We start from the raw sequence: 20,859 nt of genomic DNA on the forward strand, positions 1-20,859 counted from the left end.
GGCCGTGTTGAATAATGTCCCAGGGTATTATTATTATTAACTATCTGATTATTTGTTGAAAATTTATAATTAAGCTATAATATATCCAGTGCAGCTAGTTATTCTCCACTGGGAAATGCCGCTTGATAAAAATCTATCAAGAATCTACGCCATCATCCAACGTAGCTAATGAGTAAAAACTCATTAAAAAAACTTACATTTTAAATCCCGTGACGGATCAGTAAAAGTTATTGGGTTTTATAAATAAACGAAATACCATTATTATATTGGTGGAAATAGATGAATTTTATGAGCAAAAAAATTCACTACGCTGTTCTATAATCTTGTATACAATAACGTGCATTCTCTTCATCTATTAATTAGTTTTACACATAAGCCCTAATATTATAGAGTGGATAATGGAATGATTGTGGAATTTAATTGGAAATACTAATAACATGTAACGTATGAAATTGAACGCTCTGATGCAAGTAAAGGTTGATTGAAGATTATTTTCTTTTTTTTTTTTTATAGTATAGGAAGGCGGACGAGCATATGGGCCACCTGATGGTAAGTGGTCACCAACGCTCTTAGACATTGGCATTGTAAGAAATGTCAACCATCGCTTACATATCCAATGCGCCACCAACCTTGGGAACTAAGATTTTATGTCCCTTGTGTCTGTAATTACACTGGCTCACTCACCCTTCAAACCGGAACACAACAATATCAAGTATTGCTGTTTTGCGGTAGAATATCTGATGAGTAGGTGGTACCTACCCAGACGAGCTTGCACAAAGCCCTACCACCAGTAGTTTTGAAATATATTGAGAAAAAAATAACGTAATGTACTATGAATGACGCATAATTTTTAGGTGTTCGTACACAAATATCTTAATATGTTCCAATCCAAAAGTTATAAATCCAAGCAATAAAAAGAAAATCTTTAATTTAGAAAATCATTTTCCGTATACGAAAATTCACGTTTCAAGTTATTTCCTCAATAATTACGGTCGACCGCTATGAACGCTATAATTATTTAGCTTTTAGCATTAGCATAAAAAAACCGTTGCTAAACAAAATTCTTCGTTTCTAAATTTAAAAAATTAAAATAATATGTGTACTATATATAATATTTGTTTTATTTTCTTTCTTCTTCAAAATATAAAGGGGTTATCCAATCGAAACAACGGTCAATATAGTAACGGAGAAAGCTTTGGTTTCCGAGTAGCTTGTGTTTATGTCTCCCAATAGCTTCTGATCTTTTGACCCATAGAGCGATGTAAACAGGTAAATGACCATATTCGAACGAAACTGCTATTCCAAAATTGGCATTTCTTGGTACGTGAGTGGTAACAAAGTAACTAGCTACAATTGCGTTTGATCTTAATTCGCCTATTTTTATTTGCATGAAATTCAAGTTACCTAAATATTTTACATGTTGTTTGGTGGGGCGGGGATGTCAAGATTTAACCCACAGAAGAAAACTAACAAGGTAATATATACACTTGTTAAAAAATCCAAAACAATTGAAAATTGCTAAATATCTACACACATAAATTCTTACTAATATAATAAATGCGAAAGTGTGTTTGTTTATTACGCTTACCTACATATTCTTAACTACTCAACCGATTAACATTAAATTTAGTATATACGTTTTCAGGGCTTTAGAAAAGGGCGTAAGTTAAGTAACACTCCATTCCCCGCTCCCGCGTCGGCGAAGTAGCGGGCGGGCACTAGTAATTAATTACCGGTCTGTGACGCCTTCTTTATTTGTAATAATAAATGAAACACACGTAATGTTGTAACAAAATACTAAAACAGTACGTAATGATAACGACGTTGTTGAATTATAAAGCGTGCATACAAAATGGCGGTAGCTATCTTGTTATGAATACATAATGAGTTATTTTAATGAAAGTTATATTTAATTACTGAGACTTCTCTATTGGTTCAAAAACTTCCTTTTTTTCACGGGAGGAAGGCAGACGATCAACTTACGTTGTGGCAAATGGTCACCACCGTAACTACGCCGTCAACGCACCACTATGCTAAAAATCTATTATGACATACCTATCCCTGGTGCCTACTATATTATGCTGCCAGTATTATATAAAGTTAAAAAGACAAAAAGTGTTTGTATAAAATAAATAATGAACATAAATATTAATATAAAAACTGTTTCTACTTTCCTATGGGTATGAGTATTGAAATGACGAGGCTAATCATAGCCAATTACAACGGGCACTGCGTACGATTTTAATAATCGCCCACGATTTTTACGCCTCATGCCTATTTCATCCATTATTCATTATGACCAAGTGTGTGAACTTGATCGCCGTGTATTGCCTCTACAGTAATAGTCAGTGGCATGTTTGTTTTGTCCGTTGGTTAATAATACTTTTTTTTATGGATGTCCGCAAATCATTCACGTTCAGATTCTTTATACCAACAAGTCGTTACCATACTTGTTGATAACGTTAGAAGAACTGATCGCCATTGAATGTAGAGCTAGATTTATAATTTGTAACCGATTATAGTTCCCACTAGGGTCATGCGTTAATTATATTTGGATGAAACATTAAGCGTTTTAATCATGTTGGTTAGTATTTAAGCGTTTTAACTTTTTTAGCAAATGTGGTGTTGTTTTCTGTACCTTATACTTTGTTTGACGTCACCAGAAGATATATGCGTTTGCGTTCATTAACGAAAAAAAAAATCTTGTGTAACTGAATTTTAAAGGGCTTTCTTAAAATAGCTTATGAATTTAGACTAAATTAAACGTTAAAGGACAAACTCAATGAGTGGGTCATTGACGCTTACAAACCATTCTTATTATTTAATACGCGTTTGATTTTTAGTATTTTTCCAATTCCCTCCGCGTGTTTACTTAGCGATATTTCTTTGTTTGTTAGACCATGGTAATTAAATACATACTCTATGTAAAACACTAGATAACACAAATATGCTTTATAAAAACATTTAATTATTCACAGCACAGTAAAAAAAAATAGGCACAATGTTATTGATCGAATCAGGTGGTCGATCAACGGAAATCTTTGAATCCGTTGACGTAATCTATCTTTAAAGGAGTCATATACCTAAGGAAAATATACGAGGGACGAGACGTCAATAAAGTGGACAGTAACCGTATTTGCTATTTGCAATAATTGCTATGTAGCAAATGTGGACACATAATCAAATATGTCCTCGAAACATATCTACGATCAGACAATTAATGCAAATAAGCGAACGTTATACCAAGTGAAGTTCCGCTATTTATTAAGTATCTGATTTTCATTTGCCCTTTTATTATTTATGTTTAGTTCAAACATGTGATGTTGTGTAATAAATCGACACTAGTTCTCGTATAACATAGTTTATTTCAAGTTACTTTACTAAGACCCAAACCATTTTGCACCAATTGTTGTCCAATTATACAATTCTATAGGCAGGTGTTGTTATCTAAAGGTGTTCTAATAGCATGCCATGCGGGTCACAGCGTCGTGCCTGACCCTTTATCCTTAGCATTTAATGCCTATCCCTATACATAGATGAAATGTTTTATATCAAATATGAAATGATTTTAATATTAAATATTTTGTAAAATAAAAAAGAAAGAAACAAACTTTTTTTAATACCACATACGAATCAAACAATAATTTAATTTCACATTTAATTTTGTGTGGCATCCTGGCTTTTTATCTGGTCTGGAATATACTTTGTACCAGTAAAATTCCTGTAAAATTTCGAATCATTAGTTAAACACTAACAAGTTCACTAGAACTCTTTGGTTCTTGTAACAAACTATTGTTACAAGTAAAGTTTCCATGGATTCGGAATGTGGATTCTACTGATAAGAGCCCCTAGCCCTTTTCAATTCGTAACATGTTCTATGAAATCTATTACTTTATCCGGTCTAATGGCTAATTTATAAAGCTGCAGAAGGTACGAGGTAGAACGCCGATATGACTGATAAAAGTTATTGAGTTTTCAGTTAAGAAATTCTCTATTGCAGTTATGAACCCTTGCTCATGATTGCAATAGAGAAGTTACTACATATATTATACTACAATAGAGAGTTTGAACGTTTGTAGGATTGGGATTATTAACTTTTCACCCGTGAAATTTCTCTTATCCTTTTGTTTGACACCCGTATACAAAAGTCGATGAGAAATACATGATTATTATGTTAAGATGCATTCATGACAGGAAATACAAATCAATTGTTGATTTAAGTAATAACATAAGTGTAGATACATTTTGCTTCACTTGTAAGGATACTGGGAAGACAGGAGTTCGTTGACTACCGATTAGCGAGAGTCGGATGACGGTAACACTGCTAGTCAAGTACGAGCACATAGCGTTTTATAAAAAATAAATAACATTTTGATGGTTTAAATATATGTATATGGATATATAATAATATTATTATGATTATGATAATATGTTTTGAAACTTAAAAAGTAGCTATTGCGTACAGCTGTTTTATTATATAGTTAGTATATACTGAACTGCTTATGATTACTATAACTGTGTTCTGTTAGAAATGACTTCGTAGGTCATTCGTGAAATGTGCAAAACTAGCTTATGGTTATACGGTATTTTGATATGTATATTTTTATAAGTATGTATAACTTTAATATTATAGTAATTATAGAATTTATATATGTATATATAAATGTCGTATTCTTACAATTCAAGATCATATTCTCTGGTGAGTTTCTTTTTTCACAATCGCCCTACTGATTGTAATTTTAAGTGTAATAAAATTATGCAAGATATGCATTATCTGTTCATACGCAAGCGATCTAAGGTTGTTGAAAGTTTTGCACAGATAATAATTCTCTAGCATATGCAAGAGTAGATGATAAATTATTGATGGTAAAATGCGAACTTCTTTACCGATGTATGATCAAAATTATTACAAAAACAGACATCAAGAGCGATAATAATATATGTTTCGTTGAAAACTATTAAAAGAGAATCAAAACTCGCTGCCTTTGACGATAAAGCTATTATTGCATTAAACCGTCATCGTATAAGTTTTTATATATGAAGAAAGTTAATATATTATATATATATATTATATATATATATATTATATATAATATATTGATATATATATATATATATATATACATATAATTTCTATACTCTTTTGTTAATACGTAAACCAAACTCGTCTTGCCTTTCTCATAGAGTAGAATACCATAAACAAAACATCGAATTAAATATAAACAAAGTATACACTTACCAAAGCGAGAAATAAAATTGATCTATGTTATTTCCAGCGTGCGTATAAATAAAACAATACTCTAATTTCGAATTTCAATTTAATATAAAAGCAATCAAAACGTTATCTGTTCTCGGCTTTCATTCGCTGTGGGAAAGCGCTCTGGATCTATAAAATGCCGTGTAAAAGCATCATAACAAACAGGGTGAATGACTGCGCGCGCAATTACCGCAACCGCATCATTACTGGGCTAGAGACGCTAGAGTACGAGTACAACTTGCGCCCGCGCAGCCTTTGTTATCCATGGACTTTTAGTTACACTTAGTATTATTATATATTGCATTTTACGTGATTTCGATTGTTAAATATATAAAGTATATAAAATATTTCGTTTCTTTTAAATTTACATTTTATATAATCTTAAAATTAAAATTGAATCCAAGAACATTATACTAATATCTATAAGATTTTCATAATCTTCTTTAAAACAGCGCTTTGTTCGTGAATAAGGTCATAGAGTAAGTTCATTTCCCAAGAAAACGAGAAACCATTTACAAAAATGTTTATACTAAAAATATTATAATTAATAAGGCATATTATTGTGATCTCCTTGTCGGTTCTTCTTGGTAATGTTTACATTACGACCGGGAGGTAGCTTTATCATGTAAAATGTAACGTTTAACTTATAAACCTTACTTTGCGTTTAGTTAATCACTAATTTCACTCTTACTGTCATTATTTATTTGAGATTCGTAAGAAGGAGACAGAAAAACAGCTGCTGAACAACGTTTTTAAGCAACGTGGTTAAAGTGCTTGTAAGTGTCTTAAATAAAAAGGTATATTTTGTTCCGTAAAAAATAAAGTATACAGAAGACATACAAAACCCCCTTATAATAATAAATTACACAATGAAAGAATAGACAATTTAACTAAAGTGGCTTTAGTAGACAAGTTAATGGCGACACACAGACGACGAACATTTATCATATTGGTCAACGCACCTGTCTTCTGCGAACAACGAATGTTGCTCACGTCCGTTCACAACCACTAGACTTTGCAGGTTTCTAGTTGCACATATACAAAGTTGCCATGAATGATATCAAGCAAACGAATTAATTATATTTGTTGTTATTATTTTATCTATTTAACATTCACTCAAAAACCTATACTTATCTAATATATATTATGCACTTGTATTTTAGTCCTTATATCATTGAAATTAAGTCCCTTTTAAATTGGATTCGCCCGGTATTTTAGGTTTTTATGTAATTGCATTGCTATTTGATCGTAATATCTGCCTATTGTACTTGGAAGTACAGAGTATTTCGTACGTAGAACATATAATTTAAATATTGTTGTCGTAATCATTGTAATGCATCTGTCGTGGTCTATGATGGAGTAAAAATACTCTATAGTATTCACAATCTAGATACAAATGAGAAAAAAGCTAATGAAAACAGAGTAAAAAGTGCTGATATGCTTTTAATAAAAGTAAAGTAATAGCCTGCCCTATACGACTGCTGGGTTAAGGTTAAAATCAGGTTAGATAAAGGATATAACGTGAGCCATGATGGCCCAGTGGTTATAAGACGTGAATCTTAATCGAAAATTCCAAGTTCAAACCTGGGCAAGCCGGGCTCAATCGATCAAATCGAGGAAACCTGCATGCGGCGAATGAAAGTCTCTTTAAAAAAAAGAAGAGTTCTTAGCCCAGCCGTGGGAAATTTACAGGTTACTTTAAAGAATATAATATTTACTATTATTTATTGTTATAAAACATCGAACTCGACTATTTAATGGTATATACACAATTAATTATGGATCGTGAGGAACTTTGAGACGTACGCCGTCTATATTCAATTTTGTCCATAGTGGTTAATTTCTTCTTTCTTCTTGTCGATAACTAGATTAGGCTGGAATTTGGTAAATACTGTCACAATGAGCATACTCGATGAGCAACTTAGCCCCTGCTAACCCCAGCATTCCGCGAACTTTAAAACCTCGCCTTGTATTAATAAGTGTATTTAAAAACAATATAAATCTATGATGAAAGAATGATCAATTAATTAAATCTTGTAGTCATCAATCACTTTTTTCAAATCTAGTCTGGGTACCACCCACTCATCAGATATTCTATCACCAAACAGCAATTATACTTTACATTATTCTCGTGTTTTAGTTTGAAGAGTGAGTGAACCAGTGTTACTACAAGAAACTACTATTTACTACTGTAAGGAATGATTAATATTTCTTACAACGCCAATGTTTATGGGCATTGGTGACCACTTACCATCAGGTAATCAATTTTCTCGTCCGCCTCCCTGTTTTTTATAAATAAAAAATATAAATGAACATACAATTTCGTATTTCTAATCTTTTTTTTTAAATTCTAAGTAGTTCCCAGGCCTGGGATATAAACGTAGTGTGATAAAATATAAAAAAGTGCATAGATTATAGAAGAAATAAAAAACCAAGATTGACGTGCAAATTTTCAATTTAATTGACGACAAATAATTCCTTCATTTAAAATTGACAATACATATACTTAAATTATACATAAAAAAAACAATCGACTCAATGAACGATACAGTGCAATTATTTTACAAAATTAATTTTTAAGGCGGGTTTATTGTTTAACATTACACATTTGTAATGATAATGCCTGTTTTTTTCTTATTTACCTAATATACATATATGTAACGAGTAATTAAAAAACTGTCGGAAACTCAAAATAAAATTATAATTGTAAGTAATAGTGGTGAATATTTTAATGTCATGATGTTAAAAAATCATTTAATTAACTTTTAGCACAGATTATGTAACACATAAATTTGATGATTGTTTAAAGTCACACGTGTGAGCGCCGCTGAAGACTGCGGTGCGAATGTCTTGTGCGCTCGTCATTCACTTCAAAGCGCACCTATTCGTAGGTCGTGGTGTTTACGCGGAAAAGTTTTTAGGCACGAAACCATAAGGCGAGTATGAACCAAATTATTTTAGACTTTTAGCGTAGAATTCACTAGTCTAAATTACAAAAATATTTTTATATATTATTTTTAGCTATGTCATATTAAATAACACTTTTACTGTATAATAATATCCGGAATTTTCTACTGGTGGTAAAGCTTTGTGCAAGCTCGTCTGGGTAGGTACCACCCACTCATCAGATATTCTACCGCAAAACAGCAGTACTTTATATTGTTATGTTCCGGTTTGAAGGGTGAGTGAGCTAGTGTAATTACAATCACAAGGGATATAACATCTTAGTTCCCAAGGTTGGTGGCGCATTGGTGATGTAAGCGATGGTTAACATTTCTTACAATGCCAATGTCTATGGGCGTTGGTTACCACTTACCAGGTGGGTCATATGTTCGTCCGCCTTCCTATTCTATAAAAAAAAAACAATCTGCTTTAAAAATAACTAAAAGAGACTTATTAATTACGATCACAAAATCTCGAAATTGTTATTTATGTGCGGCTATAAGAACGTAGATGTCATCCATAGTTGCCGGTTGGAATAGAAATACACGCGTCAAACGACTTTTTCCGATGTCTTCGCTGAGCGTTGTCGAGCAGCGAACCGAATAGCGAGCGCACACTTGCCAGTACTGTACAAGGGTAAATTCGAACAGTTTTTTTACAAATAATATTAAATAAAGAAAATTCGATTCTGAACTTACATTATGCTAATAACTTAATACTTAACACAAATAGCTAAAACTCAGGGAATAAGATTATTTGTTAAAAAAATATATTACATATCGGAATGTTCAAAAGTTAGTCATGTTAGTCTTATAGTCCTATTCATAGGAACTTTTATGCAGATTTTATACAAATTAAGGGTTTTTAAATTAATTAAAAATTAAAACATTACATTTTTATATAAATACAAGTACAGGAAAATATTATTTATACATTGAAATGATTACAGAGAGCTTCACTTAAACATTTATTAAGAGCGTTTATCAAATCCAACGCGTTCTTGCGTGTGCCTACAAAAGTGTGTTACAACAAATTTAGTTATGTTAATTGCAATAAAACATCTTCATACTAATTGACTTTTTATTTCGTAAATTATTTTTGTATGGATTATAATATGCATTTTACATATTAATTATGAAGGAAATTAAATAATTTAGCGAATGATATAAAATTGAAAGCAACTGAATAATGGCTCATAATTACTCATTAATAAAATAAATCATCAATTCATTATAGAATTTTCTCTAATATTTTTTCCTTTACATTTTTTTTTATGTTTATTATTTTTTTGTATGTATGTCAAGTTTGCTTAACGCTCTTAATTTAAAATAAATAGTTTACCGGTAAACCAAATAAATATATTATACATTTTATTGACTCAATTTTAACAGTTTTTTTAATTAATAATTAGAATAAAAACTTTTTTGATATAATTTCTAAGCAGATCGGTCATATAAAATTTTATATTTATAATATATTTTGTTCTATTAAGCATTTAAATTATTTACATATTTAAAACAAAACTAAGAATACATATTATATGATGTGTCTTTATTATTCATTTTAAGTACTTATCTTCTACAATAAACATGAAAAAATATTTATAAATTTAACTAGGCGACGTAATAAGAAATGTTTATGGCAGTTAGTGATTTCGAAAATTGTTAATAATTAAAACCCTCAATATATATTTAAAAAACATTCTTAATAAATTAATACTAATGTCTAATTTTAAATTCGCAATTTTATAAGCTGAATAAGAAATAATATTTTTAAAATCACAATACTAGAGATTATGAACTTAGAGAACTATTTCTAAACGAATGTAAATTTGTCATGTTGGTACAAATATACATTAATGCAGTCTTGCTATTATCTGTGTACTTATCTTTTTTAAATTTATATTTATGTTGTATAAATATTAGACCAACATCATATTAGGCCAAGGCCGAACAAACTTTACAACTATCGCATTCATTTTTATTTTACAAATATATCTTACCGTGTAATTGTAAATACCGTTATTTTATAATTATTTATCTAGATAGATTGAAAACTGTCGACAAATTGTTATCGGAGCATTTATAATTGAAATTTAATTGTCTATAATTTTTTTGGTCGAGATATGCTAATTTACCTACGGCCCTAACAATTATCCGGTATTTATATTTGCAATATATTATCCACAGCGGTCACAGTATTCTAGCTCATCGGTCACACATGTGTAAGGGTGACCGATAATTTTCAACTCAGTTCTACCGAAAATTTGTTTTTTTTTAAACGTGCAGTGACTCTCTGCTTTCTTCTTTTTTCTTTAAACGAAGAACAATAAACAAACACTTATGATAAGTCGTGGGCTTTACAAGAGGAGACAATTACAATTTTTTTTTCAAAGAATGGAGTTCTATATGTAAACTATAAATAAAAGTTAAAACATAATTCAAATCGCATTGCGATTCGCGGGTCAGAATATTTGTTTCGTGTAAAATTTGTAAAGTAAAAAAAAACTTGATTAGGAAAAAGTTTAATGACTGGCCGTACCAAAATTATTTTTGGGGAAAAAAAACTTTTGTAACTGTTTTTAATTAGGTACTTGACGCACGCTATCACCCGGAACGCTTGCTTCGCACAAAACTAGTGTTCCACGGATCACTGACTGCGAACCTCTGAACAAAAGGTGATAGTTACATCATCACCCATGAGAGAACGTTTTCTAGAATATTCTGACCAAATAAGCTATACACACATTTATAAAGCTATAATATATTACTAGTTCCATTTATATAATATAATATGTAAAAAAGCATCCGATGAATACTATAAAAATGTATAAAGCTTACGTTTATAAGAAATAAATGATTATTATTTAAAAGTTACTTAATTATATAAAAAAATAATGATAGAAAATTTCTAGACGATGGTTAATTATTTTTTTTATTTACATATTGGCAGTTAAATTCTTTAAGCATATATTTTTACGCATTTATTCATCGCGCAAGTCTTTACGATAATGCTTTTAAAAATTCTCATATTGCACAAAGTTTAAGAGGTGGATATACGTCTTGGAATACCGTCTCCGATTGGACGTTACCGATAAATATGCCGCGCGGAGAACTCACTACATCTGTGCCCTGCGTTTGCGAAGAAAAGTATCAAAGGTCTTTTCAGCACGTCTCGTCGCGCACTAATTTATTAGGCGACAGAGTACGTAAAAAAAGATAGTATCGTTTGCTTATTTATTTGTATTATTTTTAATTGTTTAAAAAAAAAACAAGCGAAGAGGATATGTTATAAATTATGCAAATATATTTCTTTTTTTAGTTTTTTCTTATAACAATAGCCGACAAAAAAGGTTTTAATGCAACCCAATTTACATATATCCACGTCTTAATTCAGAAGGGAATAACTAATTTTACAAGCTTTTATTATTGTACTATGTACAATTTATATAGCTGTTAGTATGTGTGTGCTTTGCTAATGAATTTTACACAAGTTACAGCTGAAATTTTACACATATTTTTGGTACTGATGACAAAACAAAAAATGTACTAAACTTTACTTGATATTCTATAATAGATATTATCTATAAAAAATGTTCATTCTAAAATGATTTCTGCTAAATTAAATTAAGGCCTTGAATATATAATCAATTATAATAATACATCATGAAAATTAAGCTATTCGTAATTTTTCATTTCTACCTACATACAGGGAAATTTAATATTCATGTGTCTTTGAAAAAAATACATATTGAATATAAATAAAATATTTTTAATTAGAGAATCGAAAATGTTTCATGAGTCAATATCCTCGTATATACTTATATACCTTTTTATTTATAAACCGATTTTGATTATTTATTTTTGCGTTCGGTTGACAATAACTCCAAGTTGGTCCATATCGATTTCATTGTTATTGAACATTATTAATATTTTACTCGAAGCGCATATTCAGGAAAGAATATATATTTTGGGAACAATTGTTAATTTAGGCAACAGTGGGTCAGTTGATCGATACAATTATTGGCACAGAGGTAGTTTATAAGAAGGAGAGTGACATAGGATTTCATCCCTGAAATTGCATAGAAGCGAAACTAATGAACATAAGAATGTTAGAAATCGCTTCAATCATTAAATTAATTTTGTCTAAAATCACTATTCATATAATATATTCTTATAAACTATTCGGATACACTCAAAAATCGACTAGATCTGACCTGTTCATTTAGTCTCATCATAGTATTGGTGCGCGAGATCAAGCAGTTCCCGTCGCAGTTGGAGCGCCTGCGCACGTAAATGTTGCTCCCTTGTGCGTATCGTTTTGTACTGGTCTTCCCTATCTTCTGTGCGTTGGACCACTAACCAACGAAGGTAGAGTTCTGAAAGAATATTGTACGTAAATAGTTTAAATTTTTTTATTATATAAAGTACAAAATGCATTAATTAGAATTAGGTAATATGGAGGTATATAACGCATTCAGATGTTGTCGCCTAATATGGCGGTCATTTAAATATATAATTATAATATATTTTCGTGAATTTAAGAATAGAAATACTAATAATAATATTTTTTTTTTATATAAAATAGGAAGGAGGACGAGCATATGGGCCACCTCATGGTAAGTGGTCACCAACGCCCTTAGACATTGGCATTGTAAGAAATGTCAACCATCGCTTACATATCCAATGCGCCACCAACCTTGGGAACTAAGATTTTATGTCCCTTGTGCCTGTAATTACGCTTTATGCTACTATTAACTAATATATAACATATTCAATTTGTGGAGACCTCGCATAATATTTAAGAATACTTAACGAATCATTATATCATAATAATAAAATTAAAACATATATATATTATTATATATATATTGCTGGAGAGTCACATTTTCTTTTATTTATACTATATAGTGTTTGAATATAATACTCATTCGGTCTCTATCACATATATTAGGTCCTTACATATGAAATTGGCGTTTTGTACGGGAGGGATATAAAGTTTTTTTTTTTTTTTGTAAAATATATTTAATTAATCAAAGTTTGCACCGTTGTTATCTATGTATTTTTGCCATCTCATAGGTAGTTCATTGATCCCTTTTCTAAAAAAACCACGGGGGTGAGAATCAATAAACTCTTTGAAGGCGGCTTGGACTGCCGCATCGGAGTTGAATTTTTTTCCTTGTAAGATGTTGTCCAAATTCCGGAAGAAATAGTAATCTGTTGGAGCAAGGTCCGGGGAGTACGGTGGATGTCGCAGACATTCAAATTGTAGCTCATCTAACTTTTTGGTTGTTTGTTGTGCAGTATGTGGTCTTGCTTTGACGTGAAGCAGCAGTAGCCTAGAGCAACTGACCAATCTAAGTTGTTTAGCAGCTAGTTCTTCCTTCATGGTTTGCAGTAGCTGACAATAGATATCTGCCGTAATCGCTTGGCCAGATTTTAGAAAACTGTAGTGAACGACACCGGCGCTAGTCTACCAAACACTCACAAGTAACTTTTTCTGAGTCAATTTTCGTCAATTCACTCAATTCATGAGGTACCCATCGAACTAGTTTTTTTTACTTTCCTGATTTGCTTCAAGTGGATTAATACAGTTTTATCACTTACCCCGAAGCCTGCAGCTATCTCTGAAGTGCTTTGTGATGGATCCGCTTCCACAATAGCCTTTAATTCTTCATTTTCCACTTTGGTCTCCCCCCGTCCACGGGGTTGGTTCTGTAGGTCGAAATTTACAGAACGAAAACGTTGAAACCAAAAACGTACCGTGCTTTCTTTTGCGACACCAGCGCCGTACACATTAATTCTTCGAGCTGTTTCTGCAGCACTGGTGCCGCGGTAGAACTCGTACTCGTAAATATACCGATATTTCGTGTTTTTTATTATGCGGTAATAAGCGACGCCAAAGAAAAAAATAATGAGGAAAAAACAAATGAATGACTGTTTTCAAAACTCAAATGTACCGGCTAAATGAATTTATAAATTTGAATTTGGAATTCTTAACCAAAGAGGAGATATTTCAGATCAAAATGTCAGTACGACAAAACACTAATTTCATATGTAAGGACCTAATATAAACTGTAGTAGCTAGCTAATAAGCCTGCATATTCCTAGGTTTTAGGTTTTAATTCCGAGTCAGGGTAATAAAAAATATTAGATTCATTTGTCAATAAATTATTAGTGATAAAATAATAATATGTGCCTGGGTCCTGAGCTTATGTTACCCGATTACACAAAATTAGTATGAGGATTAATATATACGCTTTACAAGAGAATCGCAGAAAATCGCAGAAAAAAAATAGCACGGGAGAGGCCACGGATGCGTTATACCAACACGATCCCGCAGCCTCTCCGATCCGTACCGAAGACGGCCATCGCAGTGGTTTTAGTGGGTAAAAATTTCACATAACCCAGTTCGTCCCCCCCCCCATGGGAGCTGGGTACCTATCTGAAGGTTTCCAGTGCGTGGAAAAAAAAGGATCGCAGAAAATTTTTAAAGGATCCAAACAAAATCACAAGGCAGTACAAGATTGATATAACTACGGCATACCTTCCCAAATAACAAAGCTCATTGGAGCGACCGATGGCCAAACAACATTCGGCGTAGGGTCGTACAGTGGATTGATATAGTTGGTCAGTTCATCGGGCTGGTTGATCCATGACCAAATACTCGTCGTCTGATCGTACACACCACGAGTCTCGCGTTCTTGATCGCTATCACAGATGAAAGTACCTGCAAAACAACATATTCACTCAACCAGAAAAAAGTGGCGCTTATATTTGTTTCCATGGTGTACAAATGGGAAGGAATGATCATGAACAATATTAAAGTCAGATTTAAAAACAGATTTTTTGAAAGATATTATTGGTGATGTTATAAAGGGTTAATACAGCTTTCCTACATTTCGACAGCAGATCAAGGTTATATCCACGAATTTAAACGTAGATACAAATAAAGTGGATCTAAAAATAAAGTCACTTGCCTACTTGCCGCGTACCTATTGAAATTTAGGTCCAATCATCTAAATAATACCAATTTAACGCATGTAAAGCCGCGGAGTACAGCTAAAAAACCAAAACAGTTAAAAAATAAAACTCACCAAACTGACTAGCATACGCGTGTTCAAAGAGCGTGATCAAAAAACACTGCCTATACTCGAAGCTGCATGGAAATTGTTCCAGGAACTGTCTCGCGCAGTCCAAGAACAGCGGGAAGGTTGGAGCCGAACGAGATTGTGGAGACGAGTACGGTCCAGAGCGGAGGCGGGTCCCGAATGGGTGACCGGCTTGGAGCCATTCTCGTTCTATGAGCGCTTGAAAACTGAAAATATTATGAGAATTAGATTAAGAAAATATTTGACATCGACTTCCTTTTTTAAATTTAAAGTTTCATTCTATGGGAGTAAACACGTTAAAAACAAAAATTTTAACACTTTTTTTTTTAATATCTTGAATCAATATGAAATCAAATACTTTCATATGAAAGCAATTCTCAGTATCCAGTCCACAGGCTTACCTTGAGTAATCAAGATGAAAGATGTAATCAATCAATAGCATTAGGGTTAGTAATAGGGATAATGTATAAAAAAGTATAGTACAGTAACAGCCTGTAAATGTCCCACTGCTGGGCTAAGGCCTCCTCTCCCTTTTTTGAGGAGAAGGTTTGGAGCTTATTCCACCACGCTGCTCCAGTGCGGGTTGGTAGAATACACATGTGGCAGAATTTCGATGAAATTAGACACATGCAGGTTTCCTCACGATGTTTTCCTTCACCGAAAAGCACGAGATAAATTTTAAGCAGAAATTAAGCACATGTAAATTCAGAGGTGCTCGCCCGGGTTTGAACCCACGTTCATCGGTTAAGATTCACGCGTTCTTACCACTGGGCCATCTCGACTTAAAAAAAGTATAGTATAATTTACAAATCTGTTATCACAATACTTAAAAGATGTAGTATCGTTTTTAATCTCATCAATTTATTTGAAAATGATTTAAGGAAATCGTCTTCATATTTTTACATATTTTTCTCATGGTAAATATAAAATTGTCAACATCCTGAAATGAAATGTTTGAATTTTGGTACACCTGTATAAAAAAATACTTAAAAAAAATTAAATCGACATTCGTTTGTTTTGAAAACACACCATAACAATATCATTACCCTCTTATAGTCCTGCAGTCCGGGTTCAGTATGATCTGCACCAACGAGCAGACGAGCAGCGTCGCGTCCTCCCCACGCGTTCCGTGTATGAGGACAGGTTCCGCTTTCTGAACAAAATTAACAGCATCACTAGCTGTATATGTATAAAAAACTGAACTCTTAAACTCATTCCGGACGTGTCGGATTACCGTTCCATCGGATAATGAGAGTTAGGGGATAGAGAATACACATGTGTTTACGCACACACTTGTGCACTATAATATGTCCTGCGCTGGTTAAGTTGTTGGTTAGCTTGTATCAGAAGGACTTGCTTCTGCATAATAAAAAAACAGTAACAATATTTTAAGTAATAATAATAAGTGTAAACTATTATCATATAGTATATTGCGTGTGTGTGTGTGTGTGTGTGTGTGTGTGTGTGTGTGTGTGTGTGTGTGTGTGTGTGTGTGTGCGTGCGTGCGTGTAAATTATTAGATTTCTTACTAACATTTCGAACGATTGGTCGGATCTGGCAATAGAAATTTAACAAAAGAGTCGATAAAGTCATGGAATTATTATATAATTTAGAAATACGGCTAAAATATCAACAACAGCTAGTAATTAAATAAATGTACTCACCTGATGTAAGTGCTGAGCCACGATACAGGCAGTGTGCAGTGAGTTCCTGACAGACTCGGGCCACCCGCTCGACTCCAGCCTGGACAACCACTTATCACACGACACTTCCCGATCCACGCAAACTGTAACATATAACACAGCTACCAGAAAATGCACAAGAAATAAAATCAATGAAGAACAGGCCTTAGCCATGCAGGCATTTAGAGGCTATATTTTTATTCCTTAGCAATAAAGTTCCCTTCAAACCGGAACACAACAATATCAAGTACTGCTGTTTTGCGGTAGAATATCTGATGAGTGGGTGGTACCTACCCAGACGAGCTTGCACAAAGCCCTACCACAAGTAGTTTTGAAATATATTGAGAAAAAAATAACGTAATGTACTATGAATGACGCATAATTTTTAGGTGTTCGTACACAAATATCTTAATATGTTCCAATCCAAAAGTTATAAATCCAAGCAATAAAAAGAAAATCTTTAATTTAGAAAATCATTTTCCGTATACGAAAATTCACGTTTCAAGTTATTTCCTCAATAATTACGGTCGACCGCTATGAACGCTATAATTATTTAGCTTTTAGCATTAGCATAAAAAAACCGTTGCTAAACAAAATTCTTCGTTTCTAAATTTAAAAAATTAAAATAATATGTTGAGTTTTCCTGTCTTCGACAAGTAGCGACATCTAAGTAGCCAAGAGTAAGGAGTCTGGAAGTTGGAAGTGTGTGTTGTACCTTCTATAAGTTTCGAAAAACTTTCGGCCAGTTGCTGTTGGTTGTCAACGTCGTCCATTGATCTGTTGTATATTTTCCATTGGGAATAATTAGCCGCGCTCTCCGATCCACCTCCTGTAAATAATATTCAATATCACATAAAGTATGATTTAAAAGAACAGCAAAGGCTTCAATGAAAAACCGTATAACTAATATAGCGTGTGGAATTTGAGATGGGCAGCGAGGCTTCACTACCTTAGTATAATCTGTCCAATTAAGAAAAGCATCAATTATCTGAAACAATTTATAATGACATTCGATCGAATTCCTTATACACATCAAAATACTCTTCTGATTACTAGAGTTTTTGCCTATTTGCTCGTCCATCTGCCTAAAACCTTTTTTTTTTGCCAAATCTTTGTTTTGTTTATTTATTTCTTTATATAGTAATTAGTGAGCGGTAAGTTTCTGTATATTAGTAAGCGGACCGGAAGATGGGCCAAGTACAGGATTTTAATACTAAATATTGCTGTTTGACAATAAATATGATATATATAAATAATGTTCTGCACACAAATATTGTTATTGTTAAAATGAAGTTTTTGAAAAATAAATAGAAGTTACCTTTACTTTGCTGTTGTGATATAGAATTAGAACTCCGCAGATCATAGATGACTCCCTTCATTCCGATATTTACAACTGAATTGAGGATCGCTTCATCAGGCCGGCTGCGTCTATGCTTTGGTCCGTACAGTGGCTGACCAGCTCTCAGTAACACAGCCTGTGTAATATTAGATATATTGTTTAAATTACTTCATTATAAATTATGTTCCAACAGAAATCATATTATATGCTGTCTAATAATAAAACTTGCTTGCTTTGTGGAAACATATCTTGATATATACCATCCACTCATCTATTATCACCAAAGAGCGGTCATTTACTTGTATAAATTGTTTGAAGGTTGAAACTCAAAACTTATAATATATTTATTCCCATTGGTATAAACTATGAATATTCAATACATTGGCAATGATAATAGAAGTTGATATTGTAAAAGGTACTCCGTTTACCATTGGATGGCTTATTGGCCCGTCTCTCTACATATATTGAATAGAATTTTTGCCTAAATGTCATATAACAGTAATTATAATATAAAAGTAAGTAAATAATTTAAAATTCATCTTACACCATTAGTATGCCTGTAAGAAAGGACAGGAAATCTTCCGCCCTGTCTGAAAGTAGCAGCCGCTGCTAATGTGTCATCATCTATACTTTTAGGAACAACAACTCCTTTGGAATAGCCGGGGCATATCGTATAATGTTGGTTGACACGGGAGATGCGCCATTCTTCTGTAGCTAGTACTTTAGTAAATTCACCTTCAACACTAGAAATATATAATAAAATTTAATTAAAACTGAAATATTTTAAGCAGTTCTTGTATAGTACTGACACATGACTGGAATAGAAAAACAACTACTGCCTTTTATATATATATGTATATAATATTGAGTATTGGTCTTTAAAAATAGATTTCTAAGAATTTATGAGTTGTTTTGCTAACATTATTGCTATAGGAATGCTTGCCGTGTTTAGGGAAGACTAAGGCTTCTGATCTTATGGAGCAAACATATTTAAAACAGAACAAGAAATTTGCTTACCTATGTCTGGAACCGTCTTTAATATTAATAATATTTATTATGTAGTTTAATTTGAATATAAATGAATACATAGAATGTCCTTCTCTATGAACATTCAATCTATACTAATATTACCTAACACTTACCGCCCACCAACATGGGGGCGAAGCTAACAACGTAAACTAGTTGTTTATAATTTTAGTTTAGCCATTTATATTTATTTCTAGACACAGAGTAAACGGTAACAGAAAAATCGATAGCATTACCTATATAATGTATAGCCATTCTCCATGATAGGATGCATGTGTCTGTAGAAGAATGGGTAGAAAAGTGTTGGATCTTGTATGCCGGACAGATTCTCAAGGGTCTGTGTGACGAGGTTTAGTTCTGTTGTGTTGCTGATGTCCAGTTGAAATATCCTGAGATCCTTGCATTTCAAAAAGAGTGACCCGCCTTGAACTATACCACCACTTAGCTTGTTTTCTTTTTTCTCTATGCTGTCTATGTTTTTATGTAAAAGCTGAAAATGCCACATCTTCTCTATAATTTTATGTTTATATACTGCAACATTTTTTACTTTTATTATTAAATAAATTATATCTTTATTAAATTATTCCCCTAACAGAAGAATAAACTTCTTTGCCATTCACAAAGTAAACTTATCTAAATGAATAAGAGATAGTAAAATATTTAAAGTGGAAAGTTAACTGATACATGAGCTTTACTTAAATATTAAATAGTATAATATGAAATTGTATGTTTTCCAAATACTAATGAAATAAAAAAATATAAAATCATTTCATTATTATTACTTAAATAATTCATTATCAGTATATTGTTAGATAAGTAATATTGTTGTCAGCATACCCATAGCTCCCGAACGCCTTCTTTTCTGGAACTTAAAATAAGGTGATGTCCTGTTATGCAGACTGTTCCATCCACGTTGTCATGATGAGGGTATTTTAATATCACTCCATCTAATTTGTTAATAAGTATAAGTTCTATAAATTCCATTAGACCGTTTTTTATTTAACTAGATAGATTTATTGTTTTCAGTTTTTCATATTATTTACTGGTGCCTGCAACGAGTTGACACTTGACATTTTAATCAAAATGAGAAATGTCAAATAGCAGCTGATTTTATATATTAACAAGTATTTCAGATAAAAATAATTTATCGGAATACAAATGGATAAATTATTACAAAAGTGTAAATCATAGATATTATACCATTTTTCAAAATATTATTATATATTACAAAATTAGTAACGAAAAACTTGCCATATAAAATATAAAAAACATTAAGTTACTAATTTTTTATCTGGTTCTCCTGCACATATTTACGAAAGGAAGGAGATGGCTTTACTTCTGTTATGGAATGATTAAAAAGAGATAAGAATATAATGTTTATATTTGGACGAAAGAGATGGAAATACATTTCGTAGTATACGATACTGAGTAAAATAGAGCTCCATCTATACGCTAGCCAATGATACTAAAGATAGAACGACATACGTACGAATTACGATGA

At 32.2% G+C, this 20,859-nt stretch overlaps 1 protein-coding gene across 2 annotated transcripts; it reads right to left on the reverse strand.

The window, feature by feature from the left end:
• Positions 1-7,843: 7,843 nt before the first annotated feature.
• On the reverse strand, positions 7,844-20,408 carry LOC126773724 (myotubularin-related protein 9). 2 transcript variants are annotated; one of them, XM_050494834.1, is made up of 11 exons: positions 20,196-20,408; positions 19,595-19,848; positions 18,877-19,075; positions 18,312-18,468; positions 17,709-17,822; positions 16,976-17,097; positions 16,358-16,464; positions 15,297-15,517; positions 14,747-14,929; positions 12,417-12,578; positions 7,844-8,826 (listed from the first exon to the last, which is right to left on the reverse strand). In XM_050494834.1, the coding sequence occupies exons 1-10, from the start codon at positions 20,340-20,342 to the stop codon at positions 12,421-12,423; spliced, it is 1,662 nt and encodes a 553-aa protein (XP_050350791.1). In that variant the 5' UTR covers positions 20,343-20,408; the 3' UTR covers positions 7,844-8,826; positions 12,417-12,420. The 2 variants fall into 2 exon arrangements, with proteins under 2 accessions (XP_050350791.1, XP_050350784.1); XM_050494827.1 differs by lacking the exon at positions 7,844-8,826 and having other exon boundaries at positions 11,921-12,578.
• Between the last annotated feature and the right edge of the window lie 451 nt (positions 20,409-20,859).

The sequence above is a fragment of the Nymphalis io genome, chromosome 2 (assembly GCF_905147045.1).
Source record: "Nymphalis io chromosome 2, ilAglIoxx1.1, whole genome shotgun sequence".
NCBI classification, from domain to species: Eukaryota; Metazoa; Arthropoda; class Insecta; order Lepidoptera; family Nymphalidae; genus Nymphalis; species Nymphalis io.

Bases quoted from the DNA above. Each gene is read 5' to 3' on its own strand.
- LOC126773724 (XM_050494834.1), bottom strand. From the start codon at position 20,342: ATGGAATTTATAGAACTTATACTTATTAACAAATTAGATGGAGTGATA. The intron at 17,823-18,311 runs GTAACTTCTATT...TATTATTTACAG, and splicing joins ATCACAACAGCAAAGTAAAG to GAGGTGGATCGGAGAGCGCG. The intron at 12,579-14,746 runs GTATGCCGTAGT...ATATTCTTTCAG, and splicing joins GAGCTTTGTTATTTGGGAAG to AACTCTACCTTCGTTGGTTA.